The sequence below is a fragment of the Somniosus microcephalus genome, chromosome 1, assembly GCF_052327205.1.
Source record: "Somniosus microcephalus isolate GS21.2 chromosome 1, FLI_Smic_1.0, whole genome shotgun sequence".
Taxonomy (NCBI): Eukaryota; Metazoa; Chordata; class Chondrichthyes; order Squaliformes; family Somniosidae; genus Somniosus; species Somniosus microcephalus.
The window spans coordinates 380,033,572-380,057,655 of record NC_140987.1 but is presented as its reverse complement, the minus strand read 5'-3'; the positions used below and the strand labels follow the sequence as shown (position 1 = coordinate 380,057,655).

The 24,084-nt window shown below is 42.7% G+C and overlaps 1 protein-coding gene across 2 annotated transcripts in view; it reads right to left on the bottom strand.

Annotated features, from left to right (window-relative positions):
• LOC147125021 (protein POF1B-like) overlaps positions 1 to 24,084 on the bottom strand; it is a 125,099-nt gene that overhangs the window by 81,162 nt on the left and 19,853 nt on the right. Inside the window, exons 2-6 of one of the 2 annotated variants that reach the window (XM_085996144.1) lie at positions 22,859 to 22,978; positions 7,989 to 8,081; positions 7,078 to 7,200; positions 5,583 to 5,696; positions 4,225 to 4,380 (exon numbers count right to left, since the gene is read on the bottom strand). In XM_085996144.1, coding sequence (XP_085852270.1) covers positions 4,225 to 4,380; positions 5,583 to 5,696; positions 7,078 to 7,200; positions 7,989 to 8,081; positions 22,859 to 22,978 — 606 coding nt within the window. The remainder of the gene's footprint in view (positions 1 to 4,224; positions 4,381 to 5,582; positions 5,697 to 7,077; positions 7,201 to 7,988; positions 8,082 to 22,858; positions 22,979 to 24,084) is intronic. The other variant, XM_085996141.1, reaches the window with a different exon arrangement.

Genomic DNA, 24,084 nt, shown 5'->3' with positions numbered 1-24,084 from the left:
TCGCAGCGTCCGTAGCGTTTTTGACGGCTGCGGAATTGTCCAGGAAGAATTCCATACACACAAACCAGTGTCCGAAGCGTGCCGATGCGTCCGAAGCATGCTGGTCCAAATCCAAATGTTCGGGTTTCAAGAGTTGATCCATTGTGTTGAAAATTAAGTCAATAAAATTGATGTGCCTCAATAAATCCGAGACTCGATGTTAGCGAAACAAAACAAGGCTTTTATTGACTTAGAAGGTAACACACAGAGGAGAATGTATCTTCCATCCAGAGGTCTGCCGTACTGGATGTGCTGCAGGCTGGGCCAGCTTACATAGGAGCCAGGTATGGGCGGAGCCCTACACACAGTACAATACAATGGAAATGAAACTGAAACCAACCACAGTCACAGGCAGCGAAATACTGATGAGTGATGAATGGAATATTTCATCACACACAACTGAGCTGAATTCTGTCCTCAGCTGATGTCTAGATGTGTGCACTTCCAGTAGAAGTCACTGGGAAGCAATTAGGGGTAATAATCCAGATCATTTTCCCCTCGCTAACCTGGGTACGCTTAGACCAAGCGTAGCACCCCCACTGCTGCCCTTGATGAGGCTGGGACTGTCCTGGTCTGTAGCTTTAGCTAATCACTGGATAAAGTCTTAAGCCATCAGGGAACAGGATATAGTTTCTGAACTAAATCCAATATGTTCATTCATGCTGCATCATTATTCCAAAGATATGTAATCAGATACTAATATCTCACAAGTTGTCAAAAAAGATATCACATAGCATGAGAAGGGTGGAGTTTGAATGATTCACTTCATACTAGGGCTATTAAAGCCAAATAATTTTCAAGAGTGAGTTCATTACTTGGCTGAAAAGCTAACTTGGCTTGAATTCAATGAGAAAGCTTAGCTTAGTCACATCCAACTTTAAATTATTTTGGGTGAATTTGTTGAAAATTGATGATCGATTCTAGAGCAATTACAATTATGCTCATTTTAGTGAGTATAAAGATCAGGTTTTATGCTCCATAGGGTGTGGAATTAGCATCTGAATGGAGGGCTCAATTACTGTGTAGATAAACTTACAAAACAATAAATGATGTGAAATCATTATTTTTTGCAGCATTTATAATTGCTTCAGCAGTGGTTCAGTCATTACATGCAGCTGCTGGGCACCTTAGGTCATGACATCACCATCTTAACTACAGCTACAACAGTTGATCTCAGCTGCATTTTCACAAACTCAGCCATTTCCTCCAAACTGCAACCACAATACCTAACTTTAGCAATCTCACCCAAAGAACAGCTACAACAACCACCTCAAAAAATGGTGGCCATTTTTCTCAGTACTCCAATCTCTAAATGCTGACAAAACATACTAAACAGAAAAGCAATGAATAACAAGCTAATTTTGACATTAAGGGAATTTCATTTTCAACCTGACTTTACGCAAACCAAGAGACTTGCATTTAAGTAACACTTTTATCATCTCTCATTGGCTGTAAAGCACTTTGGACATCCGGTGGTCATGAAAGGCGCTATATAAATGCAAGTCTTTCTTTAGTCTTCCTTCTCACGAATCTCCCTTTCAAAACTGAAACCTACTCTCTGCCCTCACTAACTACAGCCCTATCTCCTATTTTCCTTTCATCTTCAATGTTCTTGTGTTGTTGCCTCCAAGCTCCATGCCCATCTCCTGCACAACTCCAGTTGAATCCTTCCACTCCAGCTTTTGCCGCTCCAACAACAATGAAGTGGCCATCACCAAAGTCACAAATGGCATTCACCGAGATTGTGCATAGAGCATAATCCTTCCTGAGATTTCTGCAACCTTTGACATAGTTGACCATGCCATCCTCTTCCAGTGCCTCTAGCCCTGTTGTCTTGCTCTGAGGGACTGCCATTGCATGGTTCCACTCTTGCCTGTGTGTTCATCACCAGATGAACAGGTACAACTGGAAGCATATTATACCTGATATGGGAGCTTGAGATGTTGATACAATGTGACAAAAGGAATTTGGGCCTTCAAAGCTTTAACCAAAACAACCCCATTCTCAATTTTACTTTTCAGGATGGACGATACAAAATAATGGAGACACTTACTTCAGTTAGCCTGGAAATTTTCATGGTTAGTTTGTGTAATTGGGAAAGTACTAGACATATGTATCAGTATGCAATTCCTTTTCCCAGAACTGACATTTTTCATTTTAATATGAGCACCCATGGTGTGCAGACTGGAGCAGTACAACACAGATATGGTCTTATGTAGATGATATCACCCTATCTGTCACTAACCCTTTACCTCCATCCCCAGAATTTTCCTAACCATCAATGCATTCTGTTACAGGTTGAACTTCTCCAAAATGGAGGACGTTATCCTGGCCAAGGAGGTTCTGAAACAAGTGCAGGAAGTCTAGCTTATCATGTGGACAGAGAAAGGTTTTACAACAGTGATGTCCATATCTCAGCCCTTTACGAGAATACTCTTTCCAACATTTATGCGGACCTGAACAGTTCAAACAGTCTGCCCATCTTGCTGCTGAGTAGTGCAAGCACTATGAAGGTGAACTTTCTTCCCTGCCTTCCTGAAAGTGTGTAAATATCCTGAAATTTGCTTACACCTGTTCATTTTCTCCAACAGTCTAATACTGAGTAACCATCTAATACTGACCTACTTAGCAGGGATAAGACTGACAGAGTGCCAGTCAGAGAGAGTTGGCCAGTTCTGGTGAAGAGTTACACTTGAAGTGTTAACTTATTTTTCAGATTTAGATTCACATTCCCAATTGCTAGGTAGGTTGCTCCCTGACATGACATAACCAATTACAAGTTATAAATTATTCATCTTACTATATAAAGTCTGAACAGACTTCAGCAATTATTTATAGAGAGTGCCTTACAAGCTAAAGATATTTCAGTACTATGTGAATTCAACTTTGACATCTACCCTATCCCAGGACCAAATGCTTTGCATTTCCCTCATCTTCTGTTTTTAAAAAAATGTTAGGCCTTTGTTCCCAGACATAAGTTCTTGGCTTTGCGAATACACAGGATTCAGGCCTTCAAAGCTTTAACCACAACAACCCCATTCTCAGTCTTAATATTTTCAGGATGGACGATACAAAATAATGGGGACACTTACTTCAGTTAGCCTGGACATTTTCATGGTTAATTTGTGTAATTGGGAAAGTACTATACATATGTATCAGTATGCAATTCAATTGGAAAATAATATATATTATGTACCTGTATGCAACTTAATGGGAGAAATACCACATTTATGCAATTCATAGCACTGTACAAAGATCAGCAGATATTTAATTAAAATTGTGATTATGCCAACACTCATTCTGATAAGGTAAAGCCATTTTTAGTGTTCTGTAGTTGGGGGTGGGAGAATCTAATGGCAATTCCAGATTGATCACTGATATAACAACCAATTACTTAGAACAATATCAAGTTATAAATTATTATATAAAGTCTGAACAGACTTCAGCAATGGATTATGGAGAGTGCCTTACAAGCTAAAGATGTTTCACTACTACATGAATTCAATTATGCCATCTACCCTATCTCAGGACCACAGCCACAGTACCTGACTTCATGCATCTTCACTTCTTCCCCATCATGCAATGCAGCCACAATACCCAACCTCTAAAATGCTCTTTCTAAACCCCAGCTATAAAACCCCACCTCAAATATTTTCCCTCCAAGCTGCAGGCACAGTACTGAACAGGAGACAAAAACACTACTTCAAATGTCCTCTCATTTTGTTTCGGATTTTTTTTGGAAAAAAAAATACCTCTTTCTGGAGTGAACAGTGACAGCTTAATATAGTCTTTAAATACCTAACGCAGTAAAGTGGAACAGACGGCATAATTAGAAATCTCCAAATATTTTTTTTAATTCATTCGCGGGATGTGGGCGTCGCTGGCAAGGCCAGCATTTTTTGCCTATCCCTGATTGCCCTTGAGAAGGTAATGGTGAGCCGCCTTCTTGACATTTCAGAGGGCCAAGAGTCATTGCTGTGGGTCTGGAGTCACATGTAGGCCAGACCAGGCAAGGATGGCAGGTTTCCTTTCCTAGAGGACATTAGGTGAACCAGATGAGTTTTTATGACAATCTGGTAGTTCCATTACTGATACTAGCTTTTGAATTCTAGAATTATTTAATTAATTGAATTTAGATTACTGGTCCAGTAACACTATGCCACCGTTCCCATGTAAGTATAGTACCTGGGTCAGTTGAGGACTCCGCACTCTGGCTGGTACAGGACTCCGTTCTCCTGAGCTTCTCATTTGGGTTTCATCATACTGCAGATCATATTCCTGGGAAGTGACGGAGCTTCGTGCACTCCGAGACCCTATGTGTTCACTTGGAGAGCCCACGATCTGCAACACAAACAAATATTAGTACAGACTTGCATTCTCCAGCCCCAGGCATCTTCAGGCAGATCTCAAGCATTCAGACTAGTAGCCACTGGTTGCATCAATTTTGTCATTTTACAATTAATTTATTGGATTTTAATTTTGCTTTTCAAGTTAACAGGTTGTTCAAAACTTTAACTTTTCAATAAAATAATTTTATTCTAGTTGAAACTTTTAGCTTCAAATAACATCAATATGCTGTCCCATTTCAATACAAAGTACAAATAACAGTCGGCATATTTGGTAAAGAGGTTTTAAATGCAGACATTCAAGCAGCTTGTGAATAGAAAACACTGACCCAGGCTATTTATACCAAAACTATGCAAATTTAGTCACATTGACGAGAATGTGACATTGAATTAGATCGCACCCAACCTTTAGTTATCTTAGTCTGGATTTTTGGAAAACAGGTTGAAGTCCCAAGCCACATCCAACAAAAGAAATAATTTGAACTGAAGCGAAGTTTTGCTCATTAATTTCAGTGCATCAATTTTCACAAAGCTGAGGAAGTCACATGTCCTTACTTCAGAGCTGGCTTCAAGAAGAGAAAGCTCTAACCTAGCCCCAACAAATCAAAGGAAATCCACAATTATCAAGTGGTGCACCTACTCACCTACCTATAATTCTCTATTTTATTCATTGCTGGCAATTTGCAGCCAGCACACATTAGCCATGTAAACATTGAGATAACCAATGGGAGCCACTATTACTCTTATCGGAATCAATTGCAATATAATGATCTAGACAGAGTAGATAGAGAGAAACTGTTCCCATTGGCGGGTCAAGAACCAGAGGACACAGATTTAAGGTGATTGACAGAAAATCCAAAGGTGACATGAAGAAAAACTTTTTTACGCAGCGAGTGGTTATGATCTGGAATGCACTGCCTGAAAGGGTGGTGGAGGCAGACTCAAATGTGGCTTTCAAAAGGGAGTTAGATAAGTACCCGGAAAAAAAAAAATTGCAGGGCTACAGAGAAAGGGCGGGGGAGTGGGACTAGCTGAAGCGCTCTTGCAGAGAGCCGGCACGGACTCGATGGGCCGAATGGCCTCCTACTGTGCTGTAACCATTCTATGATTCTATTCTATGATAGTCCTTAAAATTCTCACCAACTAGTGTGCAAAACTACCTTATTAAAGAACTTGAAATCAGGTAGTCATTTGTACCTGTACAGGACTCTGCACATTTCTTATGAGGCTTTGATTACTGTGGACATCGCAGTTAGTTTGCGAGCATCCCATGTTCTGACGCCATCGGAGATCCATTGAGTTGTTGTACGCCTGTAACAGAAATAAGTGTCAGTTAGACTTGACTTCATCATCCTAGGGTGGTTTCAAAACTCAGAACTCGCCATCGCAGACACCATCCACCTTGTAAACTTTACTATTAATGAATATTTAAAATTCAATTTACGTGGTTAACTTGTTCAAAAAACATTGAGGGATTTTTTTTTTTTATTGTGCTCAAATTGAGGGATATGGTTGCTGACAATTTCCCCCACATCTGGCACCCGATGTTAGCACTGAACACTTCCAGATCCGGAGTTAAACCTCCTCAAACCTGTCCTGATAATGAGGGTAATTTCCACCTTCACCACCTGCATGGTAACATCTGGTGGAGCAGATTCCCCTGCCCATTCTAGAATCCGCCTACTTTACCCGCTGGGTTCTACAACGGACGGGTGGTCCACTCTGCCAGGATACCATCCAGGCACTGAAGGTAAAAATTACCCCCAATGTGTCTTAAACACAAACTCAGTAAGGTATCCCATACAGCACTACTTTTCATACAAGTTTTCAGGGACTGAGCCTCTAAACAAAATCTTCTCAATCCACAGGTTGCTTTGATTACTAGAGACCATTAATGGACTATTCAACTTATATAAAATGATAGCAAAATAGATCACACACACCAAGGTGATTGCCTGAATGATTTTGCATTGAACAATTCTAGTGGCTTAATGGTGATTTCTAAACAACTCCCCTTATCTAAATCTTAATAAAACAATAGCCATCCATCTGAACTGCAGTTATTTGATGAATATATTGGAGAAAAGAAAACTAAATATTTTATGGTCAAATTATAGGACAGTAAATGGTTTTCAAAGAGTTTATAGTATATTCTCGATCGCACTAATAAAAAGAGAGACGCTGGTTTTGGAGTTAACAAATTTTATCTTAAGGAGCATTTACTCTTTAGCAGACTTGTCTAAAATCATTGTCTGTTGCTCTTTGTATACAAATAAGATTTTGTCCAGTCAAAAGGGCTTTCATTCATACTTAGCCTCAACGACAAAAAAAACAACAAAATCACGAGTCTTGATGGGGACATGTGTTGGTTGGTGGGAATAAAAGTGTAGTGGGGTAAAAAAAGAGGGACTGAGACAGCAACAGAAGCTCAGTCAACCCACAGGTTCCAAATTGAGTACAAACAATTAGAGGGACAAGTTTCAATAGGCCAATCTGCCCAACAATGGCTACAAATGAATGAATCTAATGATTCAACTTTATTATAAAAGATACAAGCGAATGGAAATTACATTTATTGGAATTAATTCGGCTATTTTATTACTTCTTCAATTTCCAACAGAATACAAAGATATTAGCAGGATATGTCCTGACGTGGTTATAAAATTGACAAAATCATTGTGTTAATTCATACCTGCATAGGAGGGATTGGATCAAATGACACATAGGTTTTACGCACAAGGACTTCAGAATCTTTGGGAATATTTATTCCTTTCATGCTTTGAGCCAGTATATATTGATGCTGTCTGTTCTGTATCTGCGCCACAAACAAATGGCAGTTTAGACAAGATTTTAAAGTGATGAACTAATACCACCTCCACGCCCATAGCACAGCAAGGCAAGGCTTCAGCAGCCCAGCCATACACTCACCATGATGCATCACCCAATTTTTAAAAAAAATTACCGTGAAAGAAAATAAAAGAAAGAAAAGCAAAAGAAAGAACTTGCATTTATATAGTGCTTTTCATATCCTCAAGATGTCCCAAAGCACTTCACAGCCAATATATTGACCCACAGGCTGTACAATGATTTCCAACATACTGGAGAGATAAGCTTCAATGGACTAAAATGCCTTGAACTGACTCCCAAGAGCATTATAGCCAATCAGTGTGGGACTCTTCCAGGGGGAGATGTATAACTGTTTGGATTTTGGACTCGGCAGTATACGACTTCACTCCACTGTGAAGCTGTTGGGAGCTCCTGGGAACGTTAACTGTTTTCATGCATTGAGAAATCGATACTGCCACCCATTCTCTCCTGTGTATAATCACTGGGGAGCAAAGCTTCACACGTGCAGATAAGCACATACTCCGCTGATGGGTAGAAGGCAAACTGTCCCATATAACTCCGCTCTTGGCAGCTATGGCTCACATTCTGAGGTTACTTGTTAGATTTAACTTTATTTTGTTGTTACGCACAACTATCATTAAGTGAACTCGGATTAAATCTGCCACTCTACCATTCTAAGATTTATGTAGCAAAATAAAAATGTCAAGATAATAACAGGTTTTGTCTGGACATGCTTGTAAAACTGGTCACTCATACCTCTGTGGGGCTTGGCAGTCCAATTTGCCTCACGCTGTTCTGTTCATAGGCGACACCATTTCCCCGCTGATATTGCTGCCGACCATCCTGCACCTGCACAAAAAGATCCACCTTAGACGTGAGCCAAAAAGATTGCTGTTCGTTAACATTTTCTAGTTCATAGTGATCACACCCTATTCTGCTCAATTGTCTGGCTAGCTTGAAGCAAGTGTGGCGTTACATTTTGTTTTAATTATTGTGCTGCATTTTTGATTTGTGTGTAGAAAGGTTACTTTTTCAAACAAAACCCATCACATTATCAAAACAACCTGTAGCCAAGATATAAAAGGATTCATCATCAAGTACACAGGATCATAGGTGGCCCCAGTAACATGTGCTGCTCACTGACTTGAAGGACAATAATTAACATTTGTGGTCCTCAATTTGGCCAGTTCAGTGTTAAACAGGTCATTGGAAGGGGGGGGGGGGGGGGAGGGGGCGAGGTGGAGGAGAGGGGGGCGAGGGGGGAGAGGCGGGGGGAGAGGGGGGCGAGGTGGGGGAGAGAGGGGGCGAGGTGGGGGGAGAGGGGAAGAGGGGGGTGAGGTGGGGGAGAGGGAGGTGAGGGGGGGGAGAGGGGACGAGGGGGGAGAGAGGGGGGTGAGGGGGGCCGGGGGGGGGGGAAAGAGGGGCCGGGGGGGGCGAACGGGGGGAGAGGAGACGAGGGGGGGGGCGAGAGGGGGAGAGGGAGAATAGAAGTCAATAAAACTTGTGCCATTCTCATGCATCTCTTAATGGCTGATTCAAGAGGAACTATGGTAGAACCCGATCAACAGGTCACCTGCCTCTCAGTCAGGAACCGTGCTTAGTGTAGGTGGTGCCATGTTTACAGTATTTGTCCACATCATGCAGAAGGATTACTGAACAAGGTTATTGATTATTGAAAACATTAAGGATCAGCGGGGAAACAAGTGGCTATTGTTTGAAAGAACAGGTACAGTGGACCTGGTCACTTCTTACAGTCAACTGTAAAAACAATCTCTTGAAGTAGTCATAAGAATCTACACCCAACTCTAGCATTACCTCGTACAACAGGGATGTAGACAGAGGAATTCTTTAGTGTTTCAGCACTCAAATCATGCAGTCGGTATATGTAAAGTGTGGTGCATTTAGTCAATTTTATGGCATAGGGAGCTCTGAGTCATCACGAAGAGGACACATTAGAGTAAGGAACATTTATAGCACATGGTGCAAGGTCAAAGATCAGAGCAACATTTAAAATATCTAAAAAAAAATTAACAATCATTCCCAGTTATACTAGTAATCATATTTCTGAAACCATACCAGGTGGTGTTAAAAGGCTTCAACAATTTATTAAGGGTATTACAACTGAAATTTATTTGTGAAACAATCTGGTTAGCAACATTTCAAAGGCCATTCATATGAAGAGATATTAGCGTGCATGTATCGATTTTGAAATAGTATTAGGTCACCTGTAGTTCGAACCACACTAATTCAACTTCTAACTGAGGCCCTGCACCTCGGCCTGATTATTGATACTGATTACAAAATTGTAGAAATCACACCCTAGATTATTCAATTTGAACATGTTAAACTTAACTGAATCTCAGAATATTTCACTCAATCTATGATTCATGCTTTTCCAGTAGATTAAAAAACATACAAATAATAACAAAATTGGCTGCTTTGCAGGGGATCATTGCAGCCCTGAGGAAAGATGGAGACCATTCCCCATGTCTATACTGTGTTTTTTTCCAGTGATACAAGTTAGTTATTTAAATTCTTCTTTAAGAATGCAATTCCTTTCCATGTTAGTTAATTAGCTGTTCATTAGCAGCTTCTTAGATTTGGGTTACAGTTTAGCTTTCATTGCTTTTACCAAGGAGACTCGCCAACTTGTGGCCGAGAAACTCAATTCCAAGCAGTGACTTGCTTAAGGGTCCAGCACAAAACTCATTTTAACAGAACTTTTCCCCTTATTTCCATAAATGCGTTCAATACTTTGCAATGTTTATTTCTTCGTTCTGTCTCAGCAAAAACCTTCAGCTGCAACCTCATAACAGCACTCCATCCATTTCCATGTCACATAATATAATGTGGTGTCTCTGTGCGGATCGCCAATTTAAGAACAGTTTTGTGCTGTGGGACCATGCTCACTAGGAACTGGACCGAGACAGTACAACTTCACTCCAGGTAGCACCACCCTTACACCCAACAGACAGAGGAGACTTGCATCCCATCAATCAAGGCTGGATCTCCACCAAGATCCCAGAGATCAAAGTATAACTCACTGCACCACCCAGGTGTATTTATGGTGTTTTTCCACAGAATCCGACACCTGTCTTCCTGTTTAAGAAAAATTCATAAAGCAGGTGATTGTTTGTTTTCAGAGCACAGGTATGGGCAGAATTCCACACCCAGTTGGAACAGAAAACTGGCTAGACAACTTCTAATTCACAGCACCCAACCTAACAGCAAATTAAGAGGCAGCCACTAGTAGTTTAGGCATCTTTAGTCCCTTCGTACACAAGTAAAGTTATTTTCCCCTCAATAGACTGAAGTTAAAGTTGTAACAAAAATACAGCTGAAGTCACATGTGTTAGAGCGGGCGCAAGAGAGGTTACACAATTGGAAGGGTGGAACTGGCTCAAATCCTGCAGAGAGCGGCAACAGAGGCTTGAGCGCCGAATTGTAGATAACTCCAGCTGAAGAGCTAGCAATAGCACAGCTGCAATGGGCCAAACGGCCTCCTTCTGTGCCTTAATGTCTATAATTTTTCGATGAAATAACAATCACAAGGTACAGGGCCTACCAAGTAGATAATGTAGCACATAATTCGGCAGACCCAAAAGGCCAGCATTGACCAAAATAATGTTTTTCAATGAAGAAACCAAAGCTATGGTGTAGGATATTACCAAGAAGGAAAAAAGTAAAAAGTAGAAGTCAAGATAACTCAGACAGTAGTATGAAGGTAATAAAAAGCTTGGGTACTGAAAGTCTGAAGATTATAAGAGGAAGGAAAGATTGAGGGAGGTAAAGGAATCCCACAGTTTTGAGGACCTTCAAAAGCATGAGCTAGAATACACAGTGAAAGTTGATTTTAATACTGCAGGAATGTAGGGTGCAGGAAAAAGCATATAGGATTTGGAGTTCAGTAGGAACTATGGAGGAAAAGTTCACTGCAGTGTAAAACAGAGTTCCATAGGCACCCAACATAGGCAACAAGATCAACAGTGAAGTATTGGTGCTGAAAACCCTATACCAATTGCAGATCAGACCAGAACTTTCAATGATAACCAACTTAAAAGCAATTGGGCAATAGTTAGAAGGGAAAAAGGGATCATCTGACTTAGGGATAAGATGAACATGATAAATTTCCAGGGAGGTGGAAAAGTGGACTGGGATTAAGAAAGATTGAAGAAACAGTAAAGTCAAGAAAGCAGAAGATCTGATAGACCTGATGTGGGTCATAATACATGAGCAACAAAGTAAGGTTTGTCTATTGGGGACTCATTTGATGGCTTGGTTAGTGAAGCCTGCATGTAGCTTAACCAAACCGACAAGAAGGCCCCCTGGTTTGAATCCTGGTCTGTGCTGAGTTAGCTTATTTCAGCCAGTCTGCAGTAGAGGTGCCTAGAGTGGAAAATCCTCTAGGCATCCTACTCCCAGTAGTAGGATTGCCAATCTTCAAGAAATATAAATATATAATGGGAAGCGCTGTGAAGGAATAAGCCATATAACCGATTCAGAAAAATACACCATCTTATGAAAGAATTCTGGCCTTATTAAAACATGACAAACTGGGTTTGGAAATTTAGAAATTTAACTGTGAAATAGCTGTGAAAGCATTCTGGCTATTGAGATAAGACAGTTGTTGACCCTGAATAAATAACCTTATTGAGGCAGAAGTTGAAGGGCTCTGACAGGCTGACATTTGGGAACAAAAACAATGGTTCACCATGGATAAGGTGTTCTAATTTACACTTCGTAAAGAAGCACATAAATTAAGGAACATCTGCCCTCGTAAAGATGGCAAAGTAAGGAACACCTGCTGTCACACCATTTTTTATATGGTAAACTTAGAACACCTAGAGATGAGACACGATTCTGTAATGCTACCAGCTGATGTGGCAGTAAGAATTGCAGAGATCGGCAGAAAAATTACTAGAGATAATTAGCTTGCATCAGCAGAAAACAAAGGAAACACCACTGGAAAAGGGTATAAATATTGAACTCTCAAATGGGATAACAGACTCGCTTCAATCGGGCAAAGCAATTCTCGGCTTCAGAGGCAGCTCTGTAAGTGTCCAACTCTTTGTACCTCGGGGATCAAAGGTATTTGATTTTGTTGGATATCCTGTAGAACACTAAGAACTATAATACTGTAGTGAAGTTAAGATTTAAAAGCAAGATTCTCTGATAAGATTATAAGTTTTCTCTTTTTGGAACTGTTAATGTTGCGATTGACTCACCAACTGTAAATTAAATGTCGTGTTTTTAATAAATCTATATATTTTTAGAATTGTCTCACATAAGACTTCTGTATCAAAAACTCGCAAACTCAATCTCTGTACGCTCTTTGGTGAGGAGTTGCAGAATTCTGGGGGAGTTTTCCGGACCCTCATAATATCCAGAATGATATAGTCTAGCTAAACTTATTAAAAGTGCTATCTGGAGGACGGTAACATTCTCGGTTTGTTCCTTTCCTTTAGGGAGAGATAGTCCGGACCTTTAGACCCAATTAAGCGTCTTTAGGATTCGGCTACCTCAAATTTTAGTTGAAAGTGAATGTCTTGAGAAATACGCCTGATCCGGGGTAGCCCTAAAGGGGCTAGGACTAGTAATTATCCCTTCAGCGCTACCCTATCTATCTGCAGTTTGACCACTGGCAATGATTTACCAGTTTTTTAGTTAGGCTTGCCAACCCTCCCAAATTGCCTGGGAGTCTCCCGGACTTGATGACTGATCTCCTGGGCGTTGCTACTGATGACCTGGGAGAAAAGTACCTTGCATGTTCGGAGGTCCCAAGTGACTCCGTGGCCTCGAATCTCCACTCCATTCCCGCCCCACACCATTCTGGTTGTCTCCTTGGCGCTCGAGACGCTGTCTGTCTTCCGTCTCCGCGATTCCCTACTGGAATTCCCTTATGGCTGTTCCCACCCCACTGCCAGAAATACGGCTTGTCGCACCTCCGGTAGTGAAGCGCGGGATGCTAAGGAAGGAAAGACGGGCTAAGAAGAAAGACAGCATCTCTTACCTGCAGGAGTGGCTGGAAGGTAATGAAAATCATTGCCATTCACTATATATAACCAGAGGGCAAATACCTTGCTGTCCTCTGCCTTTCACAATTTCGCTTCGATTATCTTTTCAAGAAAGGAATTTCAAGTTTTTAAAAAAACATTGAAATCCAGGTGCACAGTGTCAAAGAAATTAATGGATATAAAAAGCATTCATCTGTGTAATAATGCAAACCAATGTCAGCTGGACACAGGTTGGAACAAAAAAAAGGCTTAAATGAAAGAAATCGAAGGAGGGGAACAAAGCATTTGCTGAAAGCAATCATCTTATTTACTTGGCAATTTATGGAATGATTCAGGGGTAAGCGAACGTGTTTAAAATGCACCCTGTGGAACCAGCCAGGAGGAAATTCCCTGCGCCAGTTCCAACGGAGAAGTTCTCCTCAGCTCCTGTGCACTCCAGTGTCACACTTCCCCAGTGAGAGTATTTTGTTAGATAAAGTGAACCAAGTTTGGAAATTCCAGTGGTGTATGGGGGGGTTTTCAAAATGTCACATGATCAGGTGCTGTGATCAGGTGCCGTGGGATCTATCCTTCAGGAATATCTCACATATGTCACATTACACAAATTGGGGTTGTATTCCCTAGAACTTAGAAGGTTAAGGGGTAATCTGATTGAAGTTTTCAAGATATTAAGGGGAACAGATAGGGTAGGCAGAGAGAAACTATTTATGCTGATTGGGGAGTCTAGGACTAGGGGGAATAGTCTAAAAATTAGAGTCAGACCTTTCAGGAGTGATATTAGGAAACACTTTTACACACAAAGGGTGGTAGAAGTTTGGAACTCTCTTCCGCAAAAGGCAATTGATGTTGGATCAATTGTTAATTTTAAATCTGAGGTTGATAGATTTTTGTTAACCAAAGGTATTAAGGGTTATGGGCCAAAGGCGGGTATATGGCATTAGGTTGCAGATCAACCATGATCTCATTGAGTAGCGGAACAGGCTCGAGGGGCTCAATGGCCTACTCCTGCTCCTATTTCCCTATGTCCAACCAGATTGGGCAACCCTACCCAATAGCTATCTAGTCATTCCTGCTGGGAAGTACGCCCGTGTGGAGATCGGGTGAGGGCAGGATTGGGCTCAGCTGTGATGTCCCAATTGCCTACAGAGAATCACTGTTTAGGCTTACACATGAAGAGTCACCATTTGGGCAAGGAAGGCAATTGGCCCTCTATAACTGTACATCAGCATGAGCTAACACCTGCAGGAAAGGAAGATGGGAGAAAGTTAACAAAAAAATAGTTTGGCCATCGGATAATCAACCATGCCTGACAGGTCTCTGGTATGTTTTCTATTGATTCAGATGGTGTAGCATGTAGTTCGGTCGCATGTAGTACATTCTCAAACCAGTGAAACAGGCAATTGATATTGTGGCTGTCATGGCTAGTAGTGCAGGAAATGTGTAGTTAGCTTAGGACTCTTGTTAATTGATCGCAGTGATTGCCTGAGGTTTGATATGCAGCACATCATTTTCGCTAATATGTAGTTTCAGAGGAAATATCAGTTAAATGGTAAGCACACACTTCTAAGCCCATATATAGAGATCCATTCAAAAAACTCTATGACCGCGATTTTTTCAATGGATGCGGGTTGGGAGCGGGTCAGGTGGTTTCCAACTTCTAGTCCCGCCCCAACCGCATACGGCCCAAAGACGTGATTTTGCCTTGATTGACTTTGTTAAGTCCGCCCTGCAGGCTTGCCGGCCAATTAATAAGAAGCGGGTCAGATGACATCATTTGATGATGCATCATCTGCCGGTTTTCTTAAACGGACCATGCACAATTTTTTTTGACAGCTGAGATCTCAGTGTTTAACAGCACTGAAGTGCTGCAAACACTGACAATCACTGTACAAAGGTGAGCTCTTGCACCCAAGCTCCCCAATGACTCCCTCCATAGGCTGGAATAGATGATAGCTGCAGGTGAGGTGACAGAAGCAATCTGTCACTGGTGAGAGAGATTCTCCCAATGAGGTGGCACTGGGCATGGATTTCAAAACTTGTTACCTAAAGAAATGCGTAAATGCAGTAAAAATGAATTTCCCAACATTTTCTTACCTCTGAAACTCACCAGTGCACCATTGGATGCTTCACACCACTTCTGCAGCTGTCATCAAAGCAGAAACATTACAGCAGACTCACAACGCGCTGCACTTACCTGGCGTGGTGTCCAGAAATCGGGAAACCCGAGGCAGAAGCGGCAAAATTTAAAAATAGCCTGTCAACTACTCTCAACTACCTGTTAATAGGCAGATAATTGGCTTTAATCCTCTTCCCACCGCTAGGTGTCGGGTCCATGCGCAAATCAATCAAAACAGTATTAATCAAAACGATTTTACCCTTTGACCCGCCTCCAAACCTGCCCTCTGAGTGCCGGCACAATCCAGCCCTATGTCTTGGGCTGAGATTTTCTTTACATACAAAGCTGGGAGTGTACTATAGACCCCCAAACAGTGAGAGGGAGATAGAAGAGCAAATATGTAGACAAATCTCTGAGAAGTGCAAAAACTATAGGGCAGTAATAGTAGGGGATTTCAACTACCCCAATATTAACTGGGATAAAATTAGTGTGAAGGGTATAGAGGGTGCGGAATTCCTAAAATGCATCCAGGAGAACATTTTTAGCCAGTAAGTAGCAAGCCCAACAAGGGAGGGGGCGGTTCTGGACTTAGTTTTAGGGAATGAAGCTGGGCAGGTAGAAGGCATGTCAGTGGGGGAGCATTTTGGTGCTAGTGACCAGAATTCAGTTAGATTTAAGGTAGTTATGGAAAAGGACAAGGATAGACCAGGAATAAAAATTCTAAATTGGAGAAAAGCAAATTTTGCTAAGCTCAGAGGGGGATTTAGCCATAGTGGACTGGAAACAGCTACTTGAAGGTAAATCAGTGTCAGAGCAGCGGGAGACATTCAAGAAGGAGATCCGGAGGGTTCAGACCAAATATGTGCCCTTAAAGAAAAAAGGTGGGACTAACAAATCTAGAGTCCCCTGCATGTCTAGGGACATACAGGGTATGATAAAGAAAAAAAGGGAGGCGTATGACAGATACATAGTAACATAGAGATAGGAACAGGAGTAGGCCATTCGGCCCTTCGAGCCTGCTCCGCCATTCAATGAGATCATGGCTGATCCTCGTCTGAGATCATAGCTGATCTTACCAGTTCAGTACCCCGTCCCCGCCTTTTCTCCGTAACCCTTAATCCCCTTAGCCTTCAGAAATATATCCAATTCTCTCTTGAAAATATTTATTGAATTAGCCTTCACAGCCCTCTGTGGCAGGGAATTCCACAGGCTCACCACTCTTTGAGTGAAGAAATTCTTCCTCATCTCTGTTTTAAATGATTTGCCCGCTATTTTTAGACTGTGGCCCCTGGTTCTGTGCTCCCTGGCCATTGGAAACATTCTCTCTGAATTCAGCCTGTCCAGGCCTGCCATAATTTTATATGTTTCGATGAGATCCCCTCTCAATCTTCTAAACTCCAGTGAGTACAAGCCCAAACTATTTAATCTCTCTTCGTAGGTCATTCCCGCCATTCCAGGTATCAGCCTGGTGAATCGCCGTTGCACTCTTTCCATGGCAAGAACATCCTTCCGCAGATGGGGCGACCAAAACTGTACACAATACTCCAGATGCGGTCTCACCAGCACCTTGTACAGCTGTAGTAAGGTATCCCTATTCCTATACTCGAACCCCCTTGATATGAAGGCCAACATACCATTTGCCTTCTTAATCGCCTGTTGCACCTGCATGCTCTCCTTCAGTGACTGGTGCACAAGAACACCCAGGTCCCTCTGCACTTCCCCATCTCCCAATCTATTGCCATTTAGATAATAATCTACCCTCCTGTTTTTACCCCCAAAGTGGATAACCTCGCATTTATCCACATTATAGTGCATCTGCCACGTATCCGCCCATTCCCCCAACCTGTCCAAATCGCACTGTAGCCTCCTGACATCCTCATCAGAGCCCACCCCTCCTCCTAGTTTAGTGTCGTCAGCGAATTTGGAAATATTGCATCCAATTCCCTGATCCAGATCATTTATATATATTGTGAACAGCTGGGGTCCCAGGACAGATCCTTGCGGCACCCCGCTGGTCACTGCCTGCCACTCTGAAAACGAGCCGTTTATTCCAACTCTCTGTTTTCTATCCGCCAGCCAGTTCTCTATCCACGTTAATACTTTGCCCCCAATCCCATGAGCCTTAATTTTGCATGACAATCTTTTGTGTGGAACCTTATCGAAGGCTTTCTGGAAGTCAAGGTACACCACATCCACTGGCTCTCCCCCATCTATTTTACCAGTTACTTCCTCAAGAGGGCTAAATACTGCAGAATCGTTAGAGGGGTACAGAAAGTGCAGGGGTGTAATTAAAAAGGATATTAGGAAAGCAAAGAGAGAGCATGAAAAATTCTTGGCAAGTAAAATCAAGGAAAACGCAAAGATGTTTCATAAATATATTAAGAGTAAGAGGATAACTAAAGAAAGGGTAGGGCCTATTTGAGATCATGAGGGTAATCTGTGTGGAGGCGGGAGACGTCGGTAGGGTTCTTAATGAATACTTTGTGTCTGTTTTCACAAAGGAGGGGCGAAGCAGACATTGCTATCAGGGAGGAGGAGTGTGAAATATTAGATGAAATAAACATAGTGAGAGAGGAAGTGTTAAGGAGTTTCGCAGCTTTAAAAGTGGATAAATCCCCAGGCTCGGATGAAATGTATCCCAGGCTGTTAAGCAAAGCAAAAGAGGAAATAGCAGAGGCCCTGGCCATCATTTTCCAATCCTCTCTGGCTTCAGGTGTGGTACTGGAGGACTGCTAATGTGGTACCCTTGTTTAAAAAGGGAGAAAAGGATAAACTGAGTAATTACAGGCCAGTCAGCCTAACCTCGATGGTGGGAAAATTATTGGAAAGAATTCTGAAGGACAGGATAAATCTTCATTTAGAAAGACACGGATTAATCATGGATAGTCAGCACGGATTTGTTAAGGGAAGGTCATGTCTGACAAACTTGATTGAACTTTTTGAGGAGGTAACAAGAAGGGTAGATGAGGGTAATGCGTTTGATATAGTGTATATTGACTTTAGCAAGGCTTTTAATAAGGTTCCACATGGCAGACTGGTCACAAAGTTAAAAGCCCATGGGATCCAGGGCAAAGTGTCAAGTTGGATTCAAAACTGGGGAGGCAGGAAGCAGAGGGTAATGGTTGATGGGTGTTTTTGTGACTAGAAGGCTGTTTCCAGTGGGGTTCCGCAGGGCTCAGTACTAGGTGCCTTGCTTTTTGTGGTATATATCAATGATCTAGACATAAATATAGGGGGTATGAATAAGAAGTTTGCAGATGATACTAAAATCGGCTGTGTGGCTGATACCGAAGAAGGAAGCTGTAGACTGCAGGAAGATATCAATAAATTTGTCAGGTAGGCAGAACAGTGGCAAATGGAATTCAATCCGGAGAAGTGTGCGGTAATGCATTTGGGGAGGGCTAACAAGGAAAGGGAATACACATTAAATGATAGGACACTGAGTAGTGTAGAGGAACAAAGGGACCTTGGAGTGCATGTCCACAGATCCCTGAAGGTAGCAGGCCAGGTAGATAAGATGGTTAAGAAAGCATACGGAATGCTTGCCTTTATTAGCCGTGGCATAGAATACAAGAGCAGGGGGGTTATGCTTCAACTGTATAAAACACTAGTTAGGCCTCAGCTAGAGTACTGCGTGCAGTTCTGGTCACCACATTACAGAAAAGATGTGATTGCACTGGAGAGGATACAGAGAATTACAAGGATGTAGCCGGGAGTAGAGAATCTTAGCTATGAGGAAAGATAGGATAGGCTGGGTCTGATTTCTTTGGAACAGAGGAGGCTGAGGGGAGATCTTATTGAGGTGTATAAAATTATGAGGGGCCTAGATAAAGTGGATAGAAAGGACCTATTTCCCTTAACAGAGGGGTCAAAAGCCAGGGGGCACAGATTTAAAGTAATTGGTGGAAGGTTTAGAGGGGATTTGAGGGGAAATTTCTTCACCCAGAGGGTTGTGGGGGTCTGGAACTCACTGCCTGGAAGGGTGGTAGAAGCAGAAACCCTAACCACATTTAAGAAGTACTTGGATGTGCACTTGGGATGCTGTAACCTGCAGGGCTACGGACCAAGAGCTGGGAAGTGGGATTAGGCTGGATTAGCTCTTTGTTGACCGGCGCGGACACGATGGGCCGAAATGGCCTCCTTCCGTGCTGTAACTTTCTATGATTCTAAAGGCTGGAATTTTAATCTGGAGGCTGTTCAGGAGCGGGGGTGGGGCTAGAAAGCTGTCGGGAAACCCGGGAGAACGGGTTACCCACAGGCCCTGCCGAATTTATCGGGGGCGGGGGGGGGGGGGATGTGGTCGGGAGCCAGAGGAGCTTCGGGGCTGGAGGGGGGAGGGCGGGAATGTGATCAGGGGCCGGAGAAACGTCAAAGGTCGGGGGAGGAGGGGGGTAATGGGTGGGAGATCGGAGGCCTCGGGGCGAGTGGGGATATCCGATCGCAGAGGGTGGGTGAGACAGGGATGCTGGATGCAAGAGGTAAGTGGAAAGGCACTTACCTCCTGGATCCAGCAGTCCTTGCCTTCCTTTGGCTGGCGGGTTTCCCGAGGCCCGGGAAAGCCGACCAGCCAGAGTTACATTTTTTAATGGTGGATCACCATGAAGCATGCCAGCCTCATTATAATATGATGACCCGCCTCCTGGGAGCGGGTTCCATGCCTGCCCACTGTTCCGCCTCCATTAAAACTGGAAGTGGGCAAGTTGGGGCTGGGATTCCGTTTTTTAACTCTTCACACTCCCACCCGACCCCAACCCACCCATTTTTGGTGGTTAAAATTCCTCCCAAAAGGTGGTCAACAGCTGAAACAGGTTGACAGGAAGGGTGACTGATGCCAGGAACTTGGGCAGATTTACGAGACAGCTAAATGCTGCAAAGAGAAGACAGTAGGGTTGGTATTTTGCAAGGATGAGATCATCCCAGCCAATCATGTAACATCAAGCAATGCAACCCATGGCGTAAAAACCACAGCATAGTAATCGGGTATGAAATGGAGATCTGAATAGGTATGTATCTCTGTGAAATACCAACAGACACGTTGGAGCATTAACAAGATAAGTGGCAGGTAACATTCGTGCCACAGAAGTGCCAGGCAATGACTATATCAAACAAGCGAGAGTCTAACCATCTCCCCATGACATTCAACGGTATTACCATCACTGAATCCCCCACCATCAACATCCTGGGGGTCACCATTGACCAGAAACTTAACTGGACCAGCCACATAAATACTGTGGCAACAAGAGCAGGTCAGAGGCTAGGTATTCTGCGGCGAGTGTCTCACCTCCTGACTCCCCAAAACCTTTCCACCATCAACAAGGCACAAGTCAGGAGTGTGATGGAATACTCTCCACTTGCCTGGATGAGTGCAGCTCCAACAACACTCAAGAAGCTCGACACCATCCAGGAGAAAGCAGCCCGCTTGATTGGCACCCCATCCACCACCTTAAACATTCACTCCCTCCACCATCGGCGTACCATGGCTGCGATGTGTGCCTTCTACAAGATGCACTGCAGCAACTCGCCAAGGCTTTTTGGTAGCACCTCCCAAACCCGCGACCTCTTCCATCTAGAAGGACAAGGGCAGCAGGCGCATGGGAACACCACCACCTCCAAGTTCCCCTCCAAGTCACACACCATCCTGACTTAGAACTATATCGCCGATCCTTCATCGTCGCTGGGTCAAAATCCTGGAACTCCCTACCTAACAGCACTGTGGGAGTACCTTTAACACACGGACTGCGGTGGTTCAAGAAGGCGGCTCACCACCACCTTCTCAAGGGCAATTAGGGATGGGCAATCCCAGCGATGCCCACATCCCAAATACGAATTTTAAAAAAAGTTAGTTTGAGAAAGCACATCCAGAGTTACATGTCTCACATTACATCCCTTCTTCTTCTTCTTAGGCAGTCCCTCGGAACTGAGGATGACTTGCTTCCACATTAAAAATTAGCTCGCAGGTGGCTGATTAGTCCAATGCGGGACCTACAGTCTCTGTCACAGGTGGGGCAGACGGTGGTTGAAGGGGCGGGTGGGTGGGGTGCTTGGGTTGACGTGCACTCCTTGCGCTGCTTGTGCTTGGCTTCCGCTTGCTCCCAGCGAAGAGACACGAGGTGTTCGGTGCCTTCCCAGATGCTTCTCCTCCACTTTGTGCGGTCTTGGGCCAGGAATTCCCAGGTGTCGGTGGGGATGTTGCACTTTTTCAAGGAGGCTTTGAGGGTGTCCTTGAAGCGTTTCCTCTGCCCACCTGGGGCTCTCTTGCCGTGTCGGAGCTCCGAGTAGAGCGCTTGTTTTGGGAGTCTCATATCGGGCATGCGGACAATGTGACCCGTCCATCGGAGCTGATTGAGCGTGGTCAGAGCTTCGATGCTGGGGATGTTGGCCTGAGCAAGAACACTGCCGTTGGTGCACCTATCCTGCCAATGGATTTGCAGGATCTTGCGGAGGCAGCGTTGGTCGTACCTCTCCAGTGCTTTGAGGTGCCTGCTGTACGTGGTCCAGCACATGGCACCTCAAAGCACTCACATTACATATATGCCTGAATGTTGCAGAGGGATTCCACTAAAACGGTGGTCTGGATCTTTCAGACTAATTCTGTATACAGCTGTAACAACCAGGAAGAATCCTGCACTGATTTTACCATTAACTTCCAAGTACTAAACCAGTTGGTAATTTACATGCAAAATACTTGAATACTTATCAAGTATATTATTAAATATCGGCCCCATCGTCGCTGCTGAGCTGACGGACGGGAATTTAGTCAGAGTATTTGTATATTATTAAATTAAAGCCAATAAAATTATTGAAACTAACCAACAATTAAAGTTAAGTCATGATATCAGGAAATCAAATGTACTTGAACAAGAAAAAGCATGAAACAAAAATAAAAAGGCCACTCCATCCACAGACCATGTACAAAGTGCTCCATTTAATCTCGAGAAAATGTTCCACAAACTTCTTCCCATCTCTCTAAACGTGAATCAAGCAAACAATAGGGTACATACCTAACCTTCCATACTACATTCTAAACCAATTGCTTTCTTTAGTACGACACTTCCATGGTACCAGAAACTTGGGAAGCAACACGTTCCACAAAGAACTGGGATCTTAACCTTCACTTTTCAGTTCAATCTTTAATCCCATTCCTAATAGATATTTATCCAGCCCACTTTATTTTAAAAGTGCTAATTGGCAAAACATGAATTGCTTTTATCTGGGATCTATTTCACATATCTACCACTCTGTGGGGAAACAGATCAATGTTGTTTTGAAAGTAAGGTGCTCAAAATTGCAGATAATATTTCAAATGTGCCCTTATTGTTGATGTGTGCAAGGTTGGAATAATATATTTGATGTGTATCCCAATACATGATTAGCTTGCTGAGAATAGCTTCACACTGACTGGATATTTTCAATTAATAGTCATAATCATCCTGATCACTTTCTTCCTATGTCCCATCTATGAAAGTATGTCAATATCACAGTGCAATTGCCCATACCTTGATGGGGGCTTGCACTTGCAATACTGTTGTGCGACTGGGTTCATCCAAGACATTGTTCCCCCAGGTAACACTCAAGCCTTTTGTATTTGGAGATCGTCTGAATTCTTGTGGACTATCCTGCACCAGAAAGAAACATTAGTCCTGAATTAGACAGGATGTCTTCTATAGCAATGTTCCACAGATGCACAAGTGGAATCCTATCAGCCTTGTTTCAGTGAAAGCTTAAAAGATATATATTTCGTAATTTAAAGCCAAATATTTAACCCTGTGACCATTTTAAGTGACGTTTGCAAGGTAAGATCCCCTTTTAGTTACTTGTATGGGAATACAGTAAACTTTTTATTTAATCCCAATACTATGTCCAAACAGAAGGCATGGTTTGAAATGCAGCTTTTAAATTATGCACTTTGAATAGGAGTCATTTACCTCAAGTTGAGGATGTTTTGTTACATTAAAAACAGAAATATTATTAATCTTGCCTGTATCTGAAAACAAAAATGACCATGTGAAGCAAGAGATTTCACCAAAGTTCAATATCCTCATTATAGATTATAGATTTATAATGACAATTTGTGCTCTGAGGAAGTCAAGTTGATTTGTTCATATAATAAATGTAGGCTTGAGGTTAGAGTGCCACCAACAGATGAAGCGGCACTTGTTAACGTGACAAAGGTTTAAAATATAAAGTGGTTAATTGGACAATGATAAATGGAGTGTATTTTCAGTAAAATGGAGCAAATACCACCCCCTGTTCAAATTAAAACAATGTAATGTCCATGTACATTGTAGGGTCCAAAATACTGGAAAATGCACCAAATAATGATTCACGATTTACTGGGGGATCCCATCCATTCACAACACCACCCCAGAACTAGAGAAAATAAATCTTGTGTCCTCAAAACTTGTATCCCTTTCAGACTTTTGTGCACATATCAAGGAAAATTCGACAAATGCATGCTCCCTGCAAAGAGCTTCGTGAGCCAAGAGACCCTGGTTGGCAAATCCTGGAGGACATACTGTCCCCTGCACCTCAATCCCAGATATTTCCTCTTGATAGATCGGGAGCATGGATCCATAAAAAATACCCTACTGTGTTACTTTCAATACAGGTGAAGGAATGTGGGGAACACCTATAGTTTATTACAACCCTGTGTCATTGTGGATTTTCAGGGGATTAACTTGTATTTGGGGTTTTTTTCTCCCTTTTGGGAGCCAAGTTCCCT